The sequence below is a fragment of the Aotus nancymaae genome, unplaced genomic scaffold, assembly GCF_030222135.1.
Source record: "Aotus nancymaae isolate 86718 unplaced genomic scaffold, 86718_ANA_hifiasm-v0.15.2.pri h1tg000028l, whole genome shotgun sequence".
NCBI classification, from domain to species: domain Eukaryota; kingdom Metazoa; phylum Chordata; class Mammalia; order Primates; family Aotidae; genus Aotus; species Aotus nancymaae.
In genome coordinates this window covers 38,280,783-38,299,919 of record NW_026988441.1, presented here as the reverse complement: position 1 = coordinate 38,299,919, position 19,137 = coordinate 38,280,783, and the positions used below count along the sequence as shown (strand labels likewise).

The 19,137-nt window shown below is 45.7% G+C and overlaps 1 protein-coding gene across 2 annotated transcripts in view; it reads right to left on the bottom strand.

Moving 5' to 3' along the window:
- The window catches only part of RFX2 (regulatory factor X2), a 119,763-nt gene that overhangs the window by 27,209 nt on the left and 73,417 nt on the right, over nt 1-19,137 (bottom strand). The window contains exon 6 of one of the 2 annotated variants that reach the window (XM_021676793.2): nt 3,906-3,980. The exons of the other annotated variant lie outside the window; for it this stretch is intronic. Coding sequence (XP_021532468.2) covers nt 3,906-3,980 — 75 coding nt within the window. The remainder of the gene's footprint in view (nt 1-3,905; nt 3,981-19,137) is intronic. 2 annotated transcript variants of the gene reach the window in all.

The window sequence follows — 19,137 nt, the reverse complement described above, 5'->3', positions numbered from 1 at the left end:
GAATCCACAGGGACAGTCGTGGCTGGGGAAGTAGTCGAGGTGGAGGAGGTGGGGGTGCCATCTGGTTCTGGATCTTTCTTGAAGTGAGGTTAAGAGTGAGGGTGGGCCTGGGAGGGGTGAAGGTGAGGGGCGGGCATGGGAGGCGCAGGGGTTGTTGGGGGCGGAGGCCGAGCACTGAGCTAAGATGCTAATCCAAGCAGGGCAGGAACACCGAGGGAAAACGGCGTAGCTGGGACTGTGGCTGCAGGAGCAGCTTCTGGACAGTCCTCTTCTGAGCAGCTGCTGGCTCCAGCAACCCCTCCGCGGTCTGCAGGACAGCACGGCCATAGCGCCAGGCTACACAGGTCACCAGCTGAAGGCTAGATGGCCTTTGACAATTTGTGCTTCTTGATTTCAAAACAAAAATTCACATAACCCACATACAACTCTTCTAAATGCAGCTCTCTCCCACAGGTGTGCAAGCGAGGAGTTTATTTTAGTAGACAGCGCCACCTCATGGTGACGGAGACGCGGTGACCCTGCTGTGGGGTCTGGGTCGGCTGGTAGCCTGAGGGCAGCCTGGTGCCCCCCAGGGGCTGAGGACACCTCTTCTGCTCAAGGCGGCGGCCTGCCACACCCTGTCAGGCGAAGACATATTTCACCCCCAGCCCCAGCTCCGTTCCCTTCCCTCTGGAAGGGCTAATTCCCATTTTCACTCTGCCATATCCTGCCCTTCCCCAGTCTGGACACTGCTAGGGGGCCTCCTCCTCCCTGGGGGTTTCCATGCCAGGCTGACCATCAGCTGGCTGGAATGTTCTTCCAACGTGCAGACCCCCGGGCCCTGCGGACCCTCTGGAGGGGAAGCCTGGGAAGCTCCTGTTGACTGGCTGGGTCTGGACAATGCTGTCTCGTTTCCCCAGGCTCCCAGCACCTGAATACCCCTTCCTTCCTGAGACAGCGTGCAGAGGGAACCTGCCCTGTGGAACACGTGGCCAGCTCCACTCAGAGACCTCTGTAACCTCTGTGGGTGGGCTCCCAACATTTCCCACCTTCTGCCCTCAAATGCTAAGCTCCCTGGAGTGACCTTTTTCTCCTTTTTTACTCCCTATGTTCCGCACTGACCTGGCCAGAACCCTGCACACGGTAGGCGGTTGGCTGACGTCACCAGTTGGCAGCAGGAAAGAGGCACACAGGCCCTGCTACTGGGGGACCCTGCCTGGGGCTCTCTGAGAAGAGAGGTCTGGGAGGACACTGGGAAAATGGGTCCCTAGGGCCCAGCTGCCCCCACACTCCTGGCTTATCTGCCGCAGAATCGGGCTGGCAAGGGAGGTGGGGCTGTGGCTGTGCCCCCGCTGACCCGCAGAAGGCCGCTGCCCGCCACTAGCTCAACCTCGGCCACAGGCAGCCCCGGGGAAAATCGCCGTGAGTGTGCACCGCCAGGCAGAGGGCGCGCCGCCCCGGCCGTCAGCAGATCGCGTCCTTTAACTCCTCTCTCCCTCTCTGGCTCTCACATTTGCCAAAACAAGATCTAGGCTTATTCTGCCCGTGTGTGGTGAACTTTTTAGAAAGATCTTATTTCCACTTCCTTTGCTTTGAGTCACCAAGCCCCGAATCTTACTGATCACAGCTCATGATGGAAGGAAACAACTCAACAGCGCATCATCAGTGAGAACAAGAAATAGGAGATTTTACCTGCTGGAAAAGTCAGCTCGGGAATGTGAGTCTGCGGGGAAGCAACCCAAGAAAGTCTGCCTTTCGGATGAAGTATTAGAAGCAGGAAGGATCCCGGCAGCCAGAGACAAGCAGCTCATGCATTTTCCCATAGACATTTTTTTTTTTTTTTTTGAGGTGAAGTCTCTCTCTGTCGCCCAGGCTGGAGTGCAATGGCGCGATCTCGGCTCACTGCAGCTTCCGCCTCCTGGGTTCAAGCAATTCTCCTGCCTCAGCCTCCCAAGTAGCTGGGACTACAGGTACCCACCACCACGCCTAGCTAATTTTTGTACTTTTGGTAGAGACGGGGTTTTGCCATGTTGGTCAGGCTGGTCTTGAACTCCTGACCTCAAGTGGCCTACCTTGGCCTCCCCAAGTGCTGGGATTACAGGCGTGAGCCACCATGCCTGGCCCATTTTCCTAGAGACATTTTAACTCTCTAGTGGATATGCTGCCTACCCCAGCTCTGTGGCCCCATCCTGCCTGCGTCACGTGGCCCTCCGGCCCGGGGCAGATACCCTGGGCCCACACGGGTTTGGTTTCAGGCTGACGACGGCCTGATCCTTGCTGAATGGGGGTTATCATTCTGCACACTTCCCTGTGTATGTGCTCTGAGTTTAAAACTCGGGGTTGGGGAGATCCTCTCTCCAGGCACGTGCGGAAGATTCCTTCTCCCTGAGATCGTCTACGGGGAGGACGTCATCCAGCAGTGACACATGGCAGGATGACCACGTTCTGCCTGGAGATGGGTGGGCACGGGCAGGGTGCCTGGTGGGGTGTTTCGTTTTGTTTTGTCTTTTTTGCTTCAAGACAATCAGCAGAAGCAGATATTTCTGCTATTTCTTTTAGTGATCAGCTCCTGAGGCAGAGGGCAGAGGCCTCGTCAGGGGCTGCCTTGAGCAGGTGACGCCTGTGCCTAACCCATAAACCCAGGTTTCTGGACCTGTCCCACATCACCTTCTGCCCCCAGAATCACTCACTGCCTTTTGAGTAACGCCTCACGTTAAACCTCGGTCAGCACGGAGTCACGATGGAATCACTCAGGATTGGCTTCTACTCAAGGGACTTCTTCCTCTTTGATGTCTGAACTCTCAAGGGAATGTCACATCCCAATTTAAGTGCCAGAGAGCAACTCCTAGGAGCACATTCTGACTTCAATGGCCCATCCTAGTTTTAAAATGGCAAACAATTTCCAGCTATGTGCAAAGCCGAATCAAGAACGTTTGGGGAGAAGTGAAAGCGACGAGTCTGAGGAGGCCAGAGTTTTCCTTCTCTACTGTCCCTGGAAATAAAGACAGAGCTGGCCACCTCCTCCAGTCCCCCTTGCTACGGGGCTGTGCAGAGCTGAGATGCCCACAATCTCCTGTCATGGGGCCTGTGATCACAGTCTTCTCCCAGGACACAAGGGGAGGAGAAAGATAGATCTTACATGCTAAAATCTGTATGAATTACCTGCTTGACGCTTTTCTCAAATTACCGTTTCTTTCCAAGAGAGGACTCCAGAAAAGTGAGCTAAGAATCGATGGCATTCTTGACCCTGTGTCGTTTTCTCTCTTTTTGCTGCCGTTGCTTTTGTTGTACTGTTTGATTTTTCATCTCTAACTGTACTGCTTATCACCTGCCAGGTATTGTTGAAAGTGTTCTGCACATATTAAATAATTTGCTCCCTATGACAACCCAAGGAGGTAGGTGTTGTTAATAGCTACCTTTTACAAATAAAGAATCTGTTGATTTCTCCTTCATCGTTGAAGGGTGTTTTTGCTGGATGTAGAATTCTAGATTGCCTTCCCCCCAACCACCTTGCACAAATGACACTTTAAAGGTGTCATTTTATTGCCTTTGGTTTATTTTATTTTATTGAGATGGAGTCTCTACCTGTCACCAAGGTGGGAGTGCAGTGGCATGATCTCAGCTCACTGCAACCTCTGCCTGGGTTCAAGTGATTCTCCTGCCTCAGCCTCCCAAGTAGCTGGGATTACAGGCGCCCGCCACCACGCCCAGCTAATTTTTGTATTTTTAGTAGAGACGGGGTTTCATCACGTTGACCAGGCTGGTCTCGAACTCCTGACCTCAGGTGATCCACCCATCTCAGCCTCCCAAAGTGCTGGGATTACAGGCGTGAGCCACCGTGCCCGGCTGCCTTCGTTTGCTTTAAAAATGTCTATGGAGGTTACAAGCAGAGCAGGGACAGGTCACCAGGTCAGACACACACTTACATGGCTGTTGAGTAAACCGCTTTTGTGTGATGCGATTCCTTCGCTTTTTTGGAGGTTTTCAATCGCCATTTCAAGCTAAAGAAAATGTGTGCAGAAACAAAACAAAATGGAAAAAAAAAAAAAAAAAGGAAATCAGATGGTTAGCATCAGCCAAGATCTGTTTTTATTAATATCCAAATAATGATTTGAGCTCCTACAAAATAAAAATGAGGCTCCACACAGGCAGGGCGGTGGGGGTGAGTTAAATTGTGCATTAAAGCTGCGGCAGGGAGTGTTGCTTTGCACACACAGATAAGCCCAAGAGCCCGTCCGACACAAGCAGCAGAAGTCATGTCATAAAAACCTGCAACTGAATTTTCACCTGGCAAATGCGTGTGCACATCATAACATTAATATGCAGCTGCTGCATAAATTCCAGTGTCAACTAAGCCAGCATAATAAACACCTGCTCCTCTCCCCATGCCACACTGACGGGGAACCAGGAGAAGGAAGCAAGGACAGATGGCAGCCTTCACTCCCCAGCAAGGCTGTCCCGTCGCAAAGCCCAGGGTCTCCCCGCTGCTGGATGTTTTGGGAAAATACCAGTGAGGCCAAAGGCTCAGACCCTGCCGTCAGGAGGCTGTAGGACGCAGGGCCACCAGACGCTGTCTGGCGAGTGTTCATCTAGTGGGAGCTGGGCGAAGAGGGCGTTTGGAAAAGAGAAAAGAGTTTTGGAAGAAAGAGTTGGGGAGCTAACAGCAGAACTTCCTGAAGGATGGGGGCTTTTAAGTTGGATCAGGTAGGGAGGTGGGTGGCAGCTCCATGCGAAAAAGGAGACACCCAGATGTGCGTGGCCGCCAAGGCATTCGCACACACTTAGTTCATCCTAGACCTGCACATGGAAAGCGGCGACGTAAAATCTGCTGCAGCCCACCCTGACGACCAGAAAACTGAGACGGAAGCAAAGGAACCTGAAAGGACCTGAAATATGCGCTTCCTTTCCTAAAACCCCCAGGGAGGACAAAGACTTGAGGACCCTTCTGCAAAGAGCAGATTGAGTGTGTATTTCAGAGAGCAGCGCACGGAGCTGAGTTCAAGAATGACAGGGCAATTGCTTCTCTTATGGCCTCCGACTACCGTGCGTCTGCCTTCTCTCATTAGCTACCCTTGCTTCAAGTCAAGGAGGATGTCAGGGTCACCTTTAAGAAGTACAGAAGGTTGGCCAGGTGCAATGGCTCACACTTGTAATCCCAGCACTTTGGGAGCCTGAGGCGGGTGGAACATGAGGTCAGGATTTCAAGACGAGCCTGGCCAATATGGTGAAACCCCGTCTCTACTAAAAATACGAAAATTAGCTGGGTGCAGTGGCACATGCCTGTAGTCCCAGCTGCTCAGGGGGTTGAAGCAGGAGAATCGCTTGAACCTGGGAGGCAGAGGCTGCAGTGAGCTGAGATCGCGCCGCTGCACTTGTCTGGGTGACTGAGCAAGATTCTGTCTTAAAAAAAAAAAAAAAAAAAGAAGTGCAGAGAGTGGAGGACCAGGGGAAAGGGGGAAAGTAGGATGGTGAGACCTACCCCACCCATCAGCCTCAGGGCACAGGCTATGAGAAGGCCATCACCACCTCTATGATAGAAAAAACAAACTTACCACCCCCAAGTCTTGGGGCCATTCTGATCTGCAGCTCGGGCAGGCAGGTGAGTACTGCCCTGTGGCACCTTCCCTGGAGGACACTGTTTACCTATGAGTGCCCGGAGAGCAGAATGCACGCCCTCTGGAAGTCTGCCCTAATCTCAGGGGCCTTGTCTACTGCCCAGCAGACTGTGAAGGAGAAGAAAACACTGTCTCTCCAGCAGAGTGGGTCTCAATCAAGTGGTCTGTTAAAAAATACACTATTAAAAAATGTTGAGATTTCACCACCCCACCCCCAAAAAAGAGCTTTTTTTTTCTTTTCTTGAGACAGAGTCTTGCTCTGTCACCCAGGCTGGAGTGCACTGACGTGATCTTGGCTCACTGCCACCTCTGCCTCCCAAGCTCAAGTGATTCTTGCGCCCCAGCTTCCCGAGTAGCTGGGATTACAGGCGTGCGCCACCACACCCAGCTAATTTTTGTATTTTTTAGCAGAGATGGGGTTTCTCTATGTTGGCCAAGCTGGTCTTGAACTCCTGGCCTCAAGTGATCCACCCTCCTCGGCCTCCCAAAGTTCTGGGATTACAGGCATGAGCTACCACAGCCTGCCTGCTTTTGTTTTTAAAAGTTAAATCTATAATTTTCCTTATTAGCATCAAAATGAATCATTTTTAAAAACAACATATTAATTCATAAAAAAATATAAACCCATTATAGATTAACACTTAAAGAATAGGTACACTTTCCCAATTTAAAATAAAACAACTCAAAATGAGAAGAGTGGAATGATTCCACATCTTAATAAAACAGACAGAAGACAGCTCTATACACCTGCTTCTGTATCTCCATCTGTTATCGTATCTGTTTTAGTTGTACATTGAAAAAACATGGCCTCACACAGCTATACAGCTGGAAAATGAGCACTGTTTTAACAGCCTTCTCAGATAACTGTGGATATTTTTACCTGATACTATAGCAACACTTGACAACTGGTAATTTCTTAAAGGCTAGCTGCAATGTGGAATCTGAGACCATATCAATGAGCTTTTCATACTCAGTTACATTAAAATCCATTACTCTTGAGCTGACATCCATGAAAATCGCAGAGTAAGGAACTCCAAAATCCATCCCTTCACAAAAGCAGTAAAAAAATGGGCAAAAACTGTCAGAATTGACTTTCTCAGAACTCTGGAAATGAATTAAAAGATTATGGCAAACAGGTGAACCCGTAATCAAAAAAAAAAAAAAAAAAAAGATGAAACTTGGCATTTAAGGAAATCTCCATCGAATCACTAGTTGACCACTAAGCTAACCAAATAGAGATTTCGGCCTGGCATGGTGGCTCACACCTGTAATCCCGGCACTTCAGGAGGCTGAGGAGGGTGGATTACTTGAGGCCAGGAGTTCAAGACCTGCTAGGCTAATATGGTGAAACTCTGTCTCTACTAAAAATACAAATAATAATAATAATAAAAAGAAAGAAAAATAAAAGAAAAAAAATTAGGTGGGTGTAGTGGCACATGCCTGTAATCCCAGCTGCTGGGGAGGCTGAGGCAGGAGGATCGCTTGAACCCAGGAAGTGGAGGTTGCAGTGAGCCAAGATCACACCACTGTACTTCAGCCTGGGCAACAGAGTGAGACTGTCTCAAAAAAAAAAAATGCAGATTTTACAAAATTAGTCTAGAAAGGTCCTGAAAAACAAACAATCAATGACCCCTGTAAGCAGCAACAGCAAACCCTGGGGAACAGAAGAATCCGGTATTCAGAGTCACCATGTTATACGATTCAAAATATCCAGTTCTCCACAAAAATTATGAGGCATGCAAGAAAACAAGAAAGTATGGTCCATATGTAAAAATAAATGAATAGGACCATCCCTGGGAAAACACAGCCATTGGACTTATGAAACAGAGTTTAAATCAACTATATAAAGTATACTTAAACAGCTGAAGGAAATAATGCACAAAGCACTATAAAAAAATGACAGGCTGGGCGCAGTGGCTAAGATGGGCAGATCACTTGAGATCAGGAGTTCAAGACCAGCCTGGCCAACATGGTGAAACCCTGACTCCACTAAAAATACAAAAATTAGCTGGGCATGGTGGTGGGCACCTGTAATTCCAGCTACTTGAAAGGCTAAGGCCTGACACTTGAGCCTGGGAGGCAGAGTTTGCAGTGAGCTGAGATCATGCCACTGCACTCCTGCCTGGGCTACGGAGTGAGATTCCATATCAAAACAAAAACAAAAACAAAAGCAAAACAAAACAAAAAAACACGTGAGAGTGATGTTTCACCAGTGGAGAATATCAACAAGGAGACAGAAATTGCAAAAAGGAACCAAATAAAAATTCTGGAGTTGAAAGTATAATAGCTGGAATGAAAAATTTACTAGGGGAGGTTCAACTGCAGGTTTGAGCAGCCAGAAGAAAGAATCAGGGAACTTGAAGATAGGTCAATTGAGATCACCCAGTCTGAGGAGCAGAAAGAAAAAGAATGGAGAAAAATGAGCTGGGCCTGAGAAACTTGTGGGACACCACCAAGCTTACAAACAAACACATAACGGGAGTCCCAGAAGGAGAGGAGAGGAAGAAAGTGGTAAAGGATATTTGAATAAGTAATGGCTGAAAACTTCCCAAATTTGATGAAAGACATAAATCTACACATTTGAAAACCTCAACAAACTTTATGTAGTATAAACTCAAAGAAATATACACTAAGGACATATTATAATCAAACTGCTGAAAGGCAAAGACAAAGAGAGAATCCTAGAAGCAGTAAGAGAGAAGTGGCATCACAAACAAAGAATTTTGAATATGAGTAATGGCTGATTCCTCATCAGAAACGATGGAGGCCAGAGGGCAGGGGAATGACAAAGTTAAAGTGCCAGAAAGTGAACAAACCCACGTCAATCAGCAGATAAATGGATACACAAAATGTGGTCCAAACACACAGTGGAATAGTATTTAGCCACAGCGAGGAATAAAGTTCTGACACATGCTACAACATGGATGAGCCTCATACAAAGACCATATATTGTAGAAATCCTTTTACACGAAATATGTAGAATGGCAAATCCCTAGAGACAGAAAGCAGAGTAGTGGCTGTCAGGAGATGGAGGAAGGGGACAGTGGAGACGCTGCTAACGGGGTTGGGGTTTCCTTTCAGGGTGATGAAAATATTCTAGAACTAGGTAACGGTGGTGATCGTATGACACTGTGAATTGTCCACTTTAAATGCCACTGAATTGTCCACTTTAAAATGGTTAATTTTACGTTACATGTATTTTACCTCAATAAAAAAATACATACAACTAATTTCAAGAAGTAATTTTAGTCTTTCTTGCAACTTGAGTGAGTATTTTACTAATGGGCATGGTTTTGTACCATCATATATTGGTCACTTGAAAAGTATGAGTTTACTGAGTGTGCAGATCTTCCAAACATTGCCACATTTCATTAAATAGTGTCAAGAAATCATGTTTGTTAATATCACCACCAACCTCATCAGAAAAGTCATTAACTTTTGGGAAGTTGTCAGGTTCCTGATTGGCAGGCACAACTTCTCCATAATTTTCATTTCTTTGTGTGAAAACTTGAATTTTATCATTGGCAACAAAAACCCGCCAGCTGTTTTTCTTAATATGTCAGGCTGTGTTCATTTGTGAAAACATGTCGCCAAATACCCGAGTCTGAATAATCATATTTTGTCATTTTGTCCAGCAGAAATGGAGTTTCATGAAAACAATGGCTAGTTCTGCCCACAAGTCAATCGTGAACATACAGGCTTTTCTTGGAGGCTGACATACTCTGGTGGACTTCCCAGCTCATCTCACACACAGAACACTAAACAGATGTGTGCTCAACAGTTACAATTTAATAAAATTAATAATTTTTACTGCTTCATCAAGGACATTCTTAAATGAAACTAGTATTTTCTTTGTTTCTCCCCGCCGCTCCCCCCTGCCCTTTTTTTGAGATGGAATCTCACTCTGTCATCCAGGCTGGAGTGCAGTGGCGTGATCTTGGCTCACTGCAACCTCTGCCACCTAGGTTCAAGCAATTCTCCTGCCTCAGTCTCCCGAGTAGCTGGGATTCCAGGTGCCCGCCACCATGTTCGGCTAATGTTTGTATTTGTAGTGGAGGTAGGGTTTCACCAGGTTGGTCAGGCTGTCTTGAACTCCTGACCTCAAGTGATCCACCCACCTTGGCCTCCCAAAGTGCTGGGGTTCCAGATGTGAGCCACTGCACCTGGCCTCTTTTTCTCCTCTCTTAAAAACATTTTTTAGAATGTGAGCACATGGTGGTGAAGAATACGGTGACTTCTAGGAAAATTTGATGCGCTCTTTTTTAAAAAAGACATGGCGTCTCTCTCTGCTGCCCAGGCTGAGTGCAGTGGCATGATCATGACTCATTTCCTGGAGCTAGAAGTGGTCATGATATGGGGAGGGAAGGGAGGTCGTTTTCCAAAAACCCAAGTGTGGACACGAGGCCGAGGGGGCCACTCCTAAACCTGCTGCAGTTAATTCGCCCTCTGTTCTAAAATATAACTTAGATACGTTACCATAGAAGGAGCCAATGAAAGTTAAAGTGCTAACAACGCTTTGGGCGCTAGTTTCTGAAGAATGCAGACTGTTTTTAAAAGAGAAAAGCAGAATGGCTGGCATTTTGAAGGCAGAGTGGTAAGTCATGGAATTAGGCCTGGAGAAGGGAAAAGCCTAAAGTTGTGGTCCAGGCAGAGGAGACCAGGGCTGAGCGGCTCGGGGAGGGAGATGGGGCACTGTAACCTGTTTGTCTGCTCCTCCCAACTCCCACTAGGCAGAGGGAGCGCCCGCCAATATCTCTGTGAATGTCCTTTCGGGGACATAAGATCACATTCATACTCGCTTTATTTTCCCTCAGTCTCTACTTAGTTCTGCTACTTGTGTTTGTCACTTAGTATTTTGTGGCTATTGTTCTGAACCAATTTTTTTGTTTGTTGCTTTCTTTGTTTTGAGACAGGGTCTCCTTCTATCACCCAGGCTGAAGAGCAGTGGCATGATCACAGCTCACTGCAGCCTTGACCTCCTGGGCTCAAGCCATCCTCCCACCTCAGTCTCTCAAGTAGCTGAACATACAGGCAAGAGCCACCATGCCTGCCTAATTTTTGTATTTTTTGCAGACATGGGGTCTCACCATGTTGCCCAGGCTGGTCTTGAACTCCTGGGCTCAAGCAGTCCACTTGCCTCCACCTCCCAAACTGCTAGGATGACAGGCGTTAGCCACCGTACCCAGCAAGCCCGATTCTTACACAGCCACTCAACACTCTTAACTAATTCGCAGACTTTATAGAATATGATCCATCTCCTCACTAATGTCCTTCCCCTGGACCAGGATCCAATCTGGGATTACATACTGTGATCATTTTGCAGACGGTGCCATAAAAGAAAACAGGAAAATAAGAAGCGGGCCAACACCCAAGAGAGCCATCAGTAGCGAATCGATTCCTAGGTCAATAATCATTTGTCCACGGTTGCTTAACATCTTGTCAAGTGAGGCTATGTCATTTCAGACAAAGGAGGATGACTTAGCTGGTAAATCAACTGAAATGCTTCAGAATAAGTGAAAAATAGTGCTTTTAGTATGACAGTTTTTAATTTTGTCACTACAGGTAAATCAGAGACTAAAACTTCAGATACATCTCTTGAAGAGGTACTTGTAAGTGTAAATCTGCGTACTTTTCCCACCTTTGCAAAAAAATTTATAAAACCAGCTTCAAAAGTGATGATATTATCACACACTTGCCAGACCCATAGAACGCATACACCAAGAGCCAACCCTAATGTGAAGGCAGACTGTAGTCAACAATAAGGTATCAACATTGGACCAACAAATGCAACAAACATTGTAACAAACAAATGTAACAAACATTGTAACAAACAAATGTAACAAACATTGTAACAAACAAATGTAACAAACATTGTAACAAACAAATGTAACAAACAAATGTAACAAACATTGTAACAAACAAATGTAACAAGCTGCAACAAATGTAACAAACTAAAAACTTCCAACTGCACTAAAAAGTGAACTCTATGAAGTTAAAAAAAAAAGTGGTGGTAAATATCATAGTGAGAGAAAAAGCAGATGCCCCACTGGTGAAATTCCTTTATCAAACAGTATCCTGAGTGTGGGAATGTCAAAGGCAGGCAGTGGGAAGAGCGATTATCACCATGTGTGTTGACCAGCAAAAAATTCGCTCTGATCATTGGACAAAAGTGCTGCTATGCAGGGGCTGAGCAGGCTTCTGGCAGATGTAGGAGTACCCAAGTGACTTATCTTTATTTATTTATTTAGAGACAGGGTCTTGCTCTGTCACCCAGGCTGGAGTGAAGTGGCACTATCATGGCTCACTGCAGCCTCAATCTCCCCCAGCTCAGGTGATCCTCCCACCTGAGCCTCCTTAGTAGCTGGGACTATAGATAAACACCACCACACACAGCTCATTTTTAATGTTTTGTAGAGATGGGGTCTCATTATGTTGCCTAGGCTGGTTTCCAACTCCTGGGCTCAAGTGATCCTCCTCAGCTTCCCAAAATGCTGGGATTACAGGCGTGAGACACTGTGCCCAGGTGACCTTTCGTTCCACATCTTCACTGAAGAACCAGGCTACAGAATAAGAGATGTGTGTGCATGATGATTCTGTCGTGAGCTGTGCTGCTGCGTGGAGGTGCACCACCTTCATGGGCCATCAGGAAGGGGCATGTGCAGGGAGGGGAGGCCATCTTCAGGGAGCAGAAGGCATCCTTGTTCTCCTCCCAGCCTTGGCTCAGCACTGACTGAAACAGGAAACCAGCAGACACATACAATTAGAGCCACCATGCATCCATCTTCTCACGTGTTAGGTAGAGAATACAGTCATTTTTTTGTCTCCATGTGCACTGGCACTCAAGAGAAAGATGCTCATTTGAGCTTTAAAAACAGAAGCTAGGTTTCTTTTCTTTTCTTTTTGAGACAGGGTCTCACTCTGTTGCCCAGTCTGGAGTGCAGTGGTGCAATCACAGCTCACTGCAGCCTCGAACTCCCAGGTTCAAGTGATCCTCTCACCTCAGCCTCCTGAGTAGTTGAGATTACAGGTACATGCCACCATGTCTGGCTAATTATTTTTATTTTATTTTTAGTAGAAAAAGAGTCTTGCTATGTTGCCCAGGCTGGTCTTGAACTCCTGGACTCAAGTGATCCTCCTGCCTTGGCCTCCCAAAGTGCTGGGATTATACGAATGAGGCACCACACCTGGCCAGGAGTTGGGTTTCTGATAACACCAGGAAAGACTATTTCTGATTTCTTTCTTTTTTTTAAATTATACTTTAAGTTCCGGGACACATGTGCAGAACGTGCAGGTTTGTTACATAGGTATACATGTGCCATGGTGGTTTGCTGCACCCATCAACTTGTCATGTACGTTAGGTATTTCGCCTAATGCTCTCCCTCCCCTAGCCCCGTTATTTCTGATTTCAAGTGGCCTATCTCAGTGATATATTGTAGACTTCAATCCATCAAGCCAGGGACAAAAATATCAAGCCTCTTACTCTTGGTTATGAGAGATCAGGCTTCAGAAGCAGATTTGAAGTGCTCCAAGGGGCTGGCTGCTGAGACTCTGGTTTTTCCTCAACAATTGAGGATTTTCTCACTTATGGAAGGAAGAATCCAATGGTGAACTGCCAGGCATATTTAAATGTCACATCTGGGGCCACAGGATCATAGAAGTTCTTTCTGCAGCTGAACCCACCGGAGAGGGATGAGAATCCATTTGCTGCCTTTCTCCAGGGTGGAATGCCTGTCTTTCCAGCCTCTGCAAAGGATGTGATTGCGGACAGCATCTGGAAGCCTGAAGTGTCTCCAGCACAACGCCCCGGTTGCTCTCCAGCCTCTGCTTACTCTGAATTTCTAGGGCTACCATTCCCAGTGCCAGTAACAGTGAGCCAGGACTCCAGTGTAGAAGCGAGTTCAAAAAGATGCTGCTCAGATGTGAACCTGACCCACAGGTCAGATCTGGATGCCCCGAAGAGGTACTGTAATGATATCATCCCCCTCAATGTGGAAAATATTTTATTATTATTACTATCATTATTTTGAGATAGCATCTCACTCTGCTGCCCAGGCTGGAGTGCAGTGGCACAATCTTGGCTCACTGCAGCCTCTACCTCCCAGGCTGAAGTGATCCACCCACCTCAATCTCCAGAGTAGCTAGGGACTACAGGTGGGTGCCACCATGCCTGTAGTCATTTTTTTGGGGGGTAGAGATGGGGTTTCACCATGTTGCCCAGGCTAGTCTTGAACTCCTGAGCTCAAGCGATCCACCTACCGTGGTGGATGGATCCTTCCAATTCAGAATTGGGGACCAGGCACAGTGGCTCATGCCCATCATCCCCACACTTTGGGAGGCTGAGGTAGGTGGATCACCTGAGGTCAGGGGTTCAAGACCAGCCAGGCCAACATTGGTGAAACCTCGTCTCCACTGAAAATACAAAAAACTAGCCAGGTGTGGTGGCCTGTAATCCCAGCTACTTGGGAGGCCAAGGTAGGAGAATCATTTGAACCTGGGAGGTGAAAGTTGCAGTGAGCTGAGATTACACCATTGCACTCCAGCCTGGGCAACAAGAGCAAAATTCCATCTCAAAAAAGAAAAAAAAGAAAAAAAAAAAGAATTGGGGGAGTGCTTTGCTCAAATAGACTCTTGATTCATTTATCAAAAGTTTTTCTTTTCAGCTGGGCGCAGTGGCTGACACCTATAATCCCAGCACTTTGGGAGGCTGAGGCGGGTGGATCACCTGAGGTCAGGAGTTTGAGACCAGCCTGACCAACATGGAGAAACCCTGCCTCTACTAAAAATACAAAAAATTAGCCTGGTGTGGTGGTGCATGCCTATAATCCCAGCTACTAGGGAGGCTGAAGCAGGAGAATCACTTGAACCTGGGAGGTAGAGGTTGCAGTGAGCCAAGATTGAGCCATTGTACTCTAGCCTGGGCAACAAGAGTGAAACTCCGTCTCAAAAAAAAAAACAAACAAAAAAAACAAAGTTTTTCTTTTAACAGCATTATATATCATGTATCTCATAAGACACCCTTCTTGGGCAAAAAGAAAGCTGTCAAAGGCAGAATGTTTAGCATGTTAAACTAATAAAATACAGCAGGACATTTTAACTTCAGCTGCAATTAAAGGTTTTAATTTCAGCTGCAATTAAAATCCACTAGACTTTTTTGATCTGCTGCTGTATTAGTCAGATTTAAACTAGTAAAATGAGAAAAGCTTATTTAAAGTATGGGAAAAATTTTTAAAAGGACAAAAACTGGGTAGACCGTTTGTCTTCATCAGGGCCCACCATGTGGTCCTCAGAGGCTGTGTGCTTTCACAGCATGGTCTCATGTAGCCCCTGGGGCTTGTGGGAGGAAGGGCCCACTGAGGGCAGCTCCCAGGGTGGAGGGAGCTTTCTTGTTCCCCATCGAGTGACCCTCAGCCTCCCCTGGACCCAACCCAAAGGGTAAAAAAGAAGGTTCCACTTGGGCGGAAAGGACAAGAGAAACCTCCCACTTTGTCATCTCTGTTCCATGTAGAGGAAAAAAGCACAACAGAAAATGTGCATCAAAAACTTGCCATTTGGGCAATTAACTTTTAAGATTTATAATACGGATGACATTTTAACCAGAAATAAGTACTTGAGAGAATTGGTCACCAAGAGTCTGGAATCGCTCGTCAAGGCTAAAGGTGGGAACATGCTTCAGTCTTCATGCTGTCTTTAGGAGTAAGCTGAGGTCCCAAGAAAGTAAACTCTGACATGAACGAACTGGTAGACATCAAGTGCCGGGCCCAGCAGCTGTGTTTCGTTGCAGTCTCAGGGCCATTGTTGTTCTTGGCTCTTGGACAGTCTCTCGAATTCTGTGGAATACTTGTTGAATGTTCTTATGCCAACAACAAGCCAGTAAACAACAACTGAACATTTGGAAGCCCGGAATCAGATTCCTGTCCAAGATGATGTCCAAGATGTGTGCATGTGTACGTGTGCGTGTGTGTGTGTACGTGTGCGTGTGTACGTGTGCATGTGCGTGTGTACGTGTGCGTGTGCACGTGTGTGTGTGCGTGTGTACGTGTGCGTGTGTGCATGTGTGTGTGTATGAGAGAGAGAAAACAGCCTGTTCATGGATTTCTAATTGATTTAATAATTCAATTCTTCCAAAGCAACCCAGATAACAAACCAGTTACAGGGTGGTGGCCCAGGGTCTAAGCAGCATGTTTGCTTCAACGAGATAATTCTAAAACCGCAGAGAACATTACTGTTTCTCAGTAAATTTGTGACTTGCAATCCTAGTCTATCTTAATTAGTTGATGCAGTTTGCTAAGTCAGACGTGCCACACTTGTGACAATTACTGTAGTCTGTGAGGAAAGCTTTCTGACCCATAACAATGAAACCTAGTTCCACCCAGCCAATCCTATGGGGGAGAAGTATGTATGGTCTGCTGGGGCTGCCTGGCCTGGGGTGCTAAAACTAAGTAGCTAGGGGTAGAAGCAGCAGACACCACCCTATAATTTCACAGCCTCTAGAAAGCAAGTGACTCCTCCCAAGAAGAGAGGGAGGAGGCATGGGGCACTATGCCTGTTGTCAGAGCCAGGGCCTGGGGGTCACTCTGGACATAGGAAGAGAGAGAACAGCAAGATTCATGGGGCCTCTCTGATGCCAGGGTGACCTCAAAATACACCAAAACCAAAACCAAACAAACACAAAACACAAAGACAAGGACAGACCATCACCTTCTATCTCAGGAGATTAGCCTTATACCAAAATAAGAAGTTATTTTGTAATTGAAAGTCAATCAATGCAATCCATTATATTAACACCCTAATGAAGAAAAAAATATGCTTATATAAATTTAAAAAAGCATTTGACAGAATTCAATGTCTATTTATGATAGAGACTTCCAGAAAACTAGAAAAGGAAGGGAACTACCTCAACCTGAAAAAGGGCATCTATGGAAAACATACAGCTAACATCACAGAGTTAGCAGTGAAAGACTGAAGGCTTTTCCCTGAGGACTGGGAAAAAGGCAAGGATGTCCGTTCTTGCCACTCCCGTTCAACATTTCACTGCAAGTCCTGGCCAGTGCAAAAAGGCAAGAAAAAGAAATGAAATTCCTTTTTGTCCATATTGGAAAGAAAGCATGAAAGCAGTTACATTTGCAGGCAACAAGAAAATCTTAGAACTAAAAAGTGAGTTCAGCAAGGTTATAGGATACAAGATCAAGAACCAAAAAATCAACCACTTTCAAACCCTAGAAATGAACAGTTGGAAACAGAAATGTAAAGATCAATGCCAAAAAACCCCACAATGCCATTTATAATAGCTCTCCAAACATGAAATACTTTGGTATAAATCTAACAAAACACAAATTTTGGATAAGTTACAAAATGCTGACAAAAGAAATCAAAGATCTAAACAAATGGGGAAAATGTACCATGTTCATGGATTGGAAGATTCAACATAGTAAAGATGTCAATTCTCCCCAGACTGGTTTAGTGCAAATTAATCAAAATCTCAGTAGGATTTTTTTGTAGATATAGATAAACTGATCTAAACTTATACAGAAACTTTAAGTTTGTATAAGTAGCCAACACAATACTGAAGAATAAAGTGGAAGGAACCATTCTATGCAATTTTAAGACTTACACTATAAAGCCGGGCGTGGTGGCTCATGCCTATAATCCCAGCACTTTGGGAGGCTGAGGCAGGTGGATCATGAGGTCAAGATATCGAGACCATCCTGGTCAACATGGTGAAATCCCGTCTCTACTAAAAATACAAAAAAATTAGCTGGGCATGGTGGCGCGCACCTGTAGTCCCAGCTACTTGGGAGGCTGAGGCAGGAGAATTGCTTGAACCCAGGAGGCGGAGGTTGCGGTGAGCCGAGATTGCGCCATTGCACTCCAGCCTGGGTAACAAGAGAGAAATTCCGTCTCAAAAAAAAAAAAAAAAAAAAAAAAAAAAGACTTACTATAAAGCTATAGTAATTAAGATTATCCTATTTGTAAAGGGATAGGCAGACAGACCAATAGAATGGAATAGACCCACACACATATGGCCAACTGATTTTTGACAAAGGTGTTAAAGCAACCCAATGGAGAAAGTGCAGTCTCTTTAACAAATGAGGCTAGAACACATTTTGTTTCATATGCCAAAAAAACAAACCTCAACTTAAACTTTACATCTTATAACAAACGTTAAATTGACAGGAAACAGATCTAAATGTAAAATGTAAAACTATGGTCAGGCGTGGTGGCTCATGTCTGTAATTCCAGTACTTTGGGAGGCCGAGGCAGTGGATCACTTGAGGTCAGGAGTTTGAGACCAGCCTGGCCAAGATGGTGAAACCCCGTCTCTACCAAAAATACAAAAATTAGCTGGGTGTGGTGGCGCATGCCTGTAATCCCAGCTACTTGGGAGGCTGAGGCAGGAGAATCACTTGAACCTGGGAGGTGGAGGTTGCAGTGAGCCAAGATGGCACCACTGCACTCCAGCCTGGGCGACAGAGCAAGACTTTGTCTCAAAAAAAAAAACAAAACAAAAATCCCAAAACAAAAGTAAAACTATAAAACTTTTTAAAGAAAACAGGACAAAATCCTCATGACGTGCAAATAGGCAGAGAGTTCTTAGACGTGACATCGAAAGCATGAGCCAAAAAAGAAAAACTGATAAATTGAATTTGACCAAAATTAAAAGAAATTTTTTTTTCTCTGCAAAGGACACTCTTTAGAGAATGAAAAGATGCACTAAAGACTGAGGAAATATTTGCAAGTCACGTATCTGACAAGAGAGTTGTATCCAGAATATACAAAGAATTCTCAAAACTCAACTATAGGAAAACATCCAACCTAGTTAAAGAATCAGCAAATGGCTTGAACTGACACCTCACCAGAGCAGCTACCAAAGGGACATTCTCACATGAAAAGTTGCTTCCCATTATTAACCATAAAGAAAATGCGAGTTGTGACCACAGTGAGGTACCAACACATCTACCACAACGGCCAAAGCCAAGAACACCAGCAGCATCCAATGCGGATGGAGTGGAGCAGCAGGAACTCCCGTATGGTGCTGGCGGGAATGCAAAACGGTACAACCACTTGGGAACTCCGGTGGTTTCTGATAAAGTTAAACATACACTTTCTGCATGAGCCACAGCAATTCCACTTGCAGGTACATATCCAAAAGAAAGAGAAACATATGTCCTTACAAAAGCCTGCACATGAATACTTAGAGCTTCTTTATTCATAATTGCCCCAAATTGGAAACCGTCCAAACGGCCCTTAACTAGTGAATGAATAAGCACACTGCAGTATAACAGAAAATTACTCAGTAACAAAAAAAAAGCAACTCGGATTCATGCAACGACTTGACAGAATCTCAAAGGCACCAGAATGAGTAAAAGAAACCAGTCTCAAAAGGTCACAATCTGCATGATCCCATTTATACAACATGCTGGTAAAGACGAAACTATAGCAATAGGGAACAGATCGGCGGTTGGGGATGCGGGGAGGTGGTGACCATCAAGAAATACCATGAAGGGGTTTTCAGGGCATTGCACAGTTCTGCGTCCTGATTGAA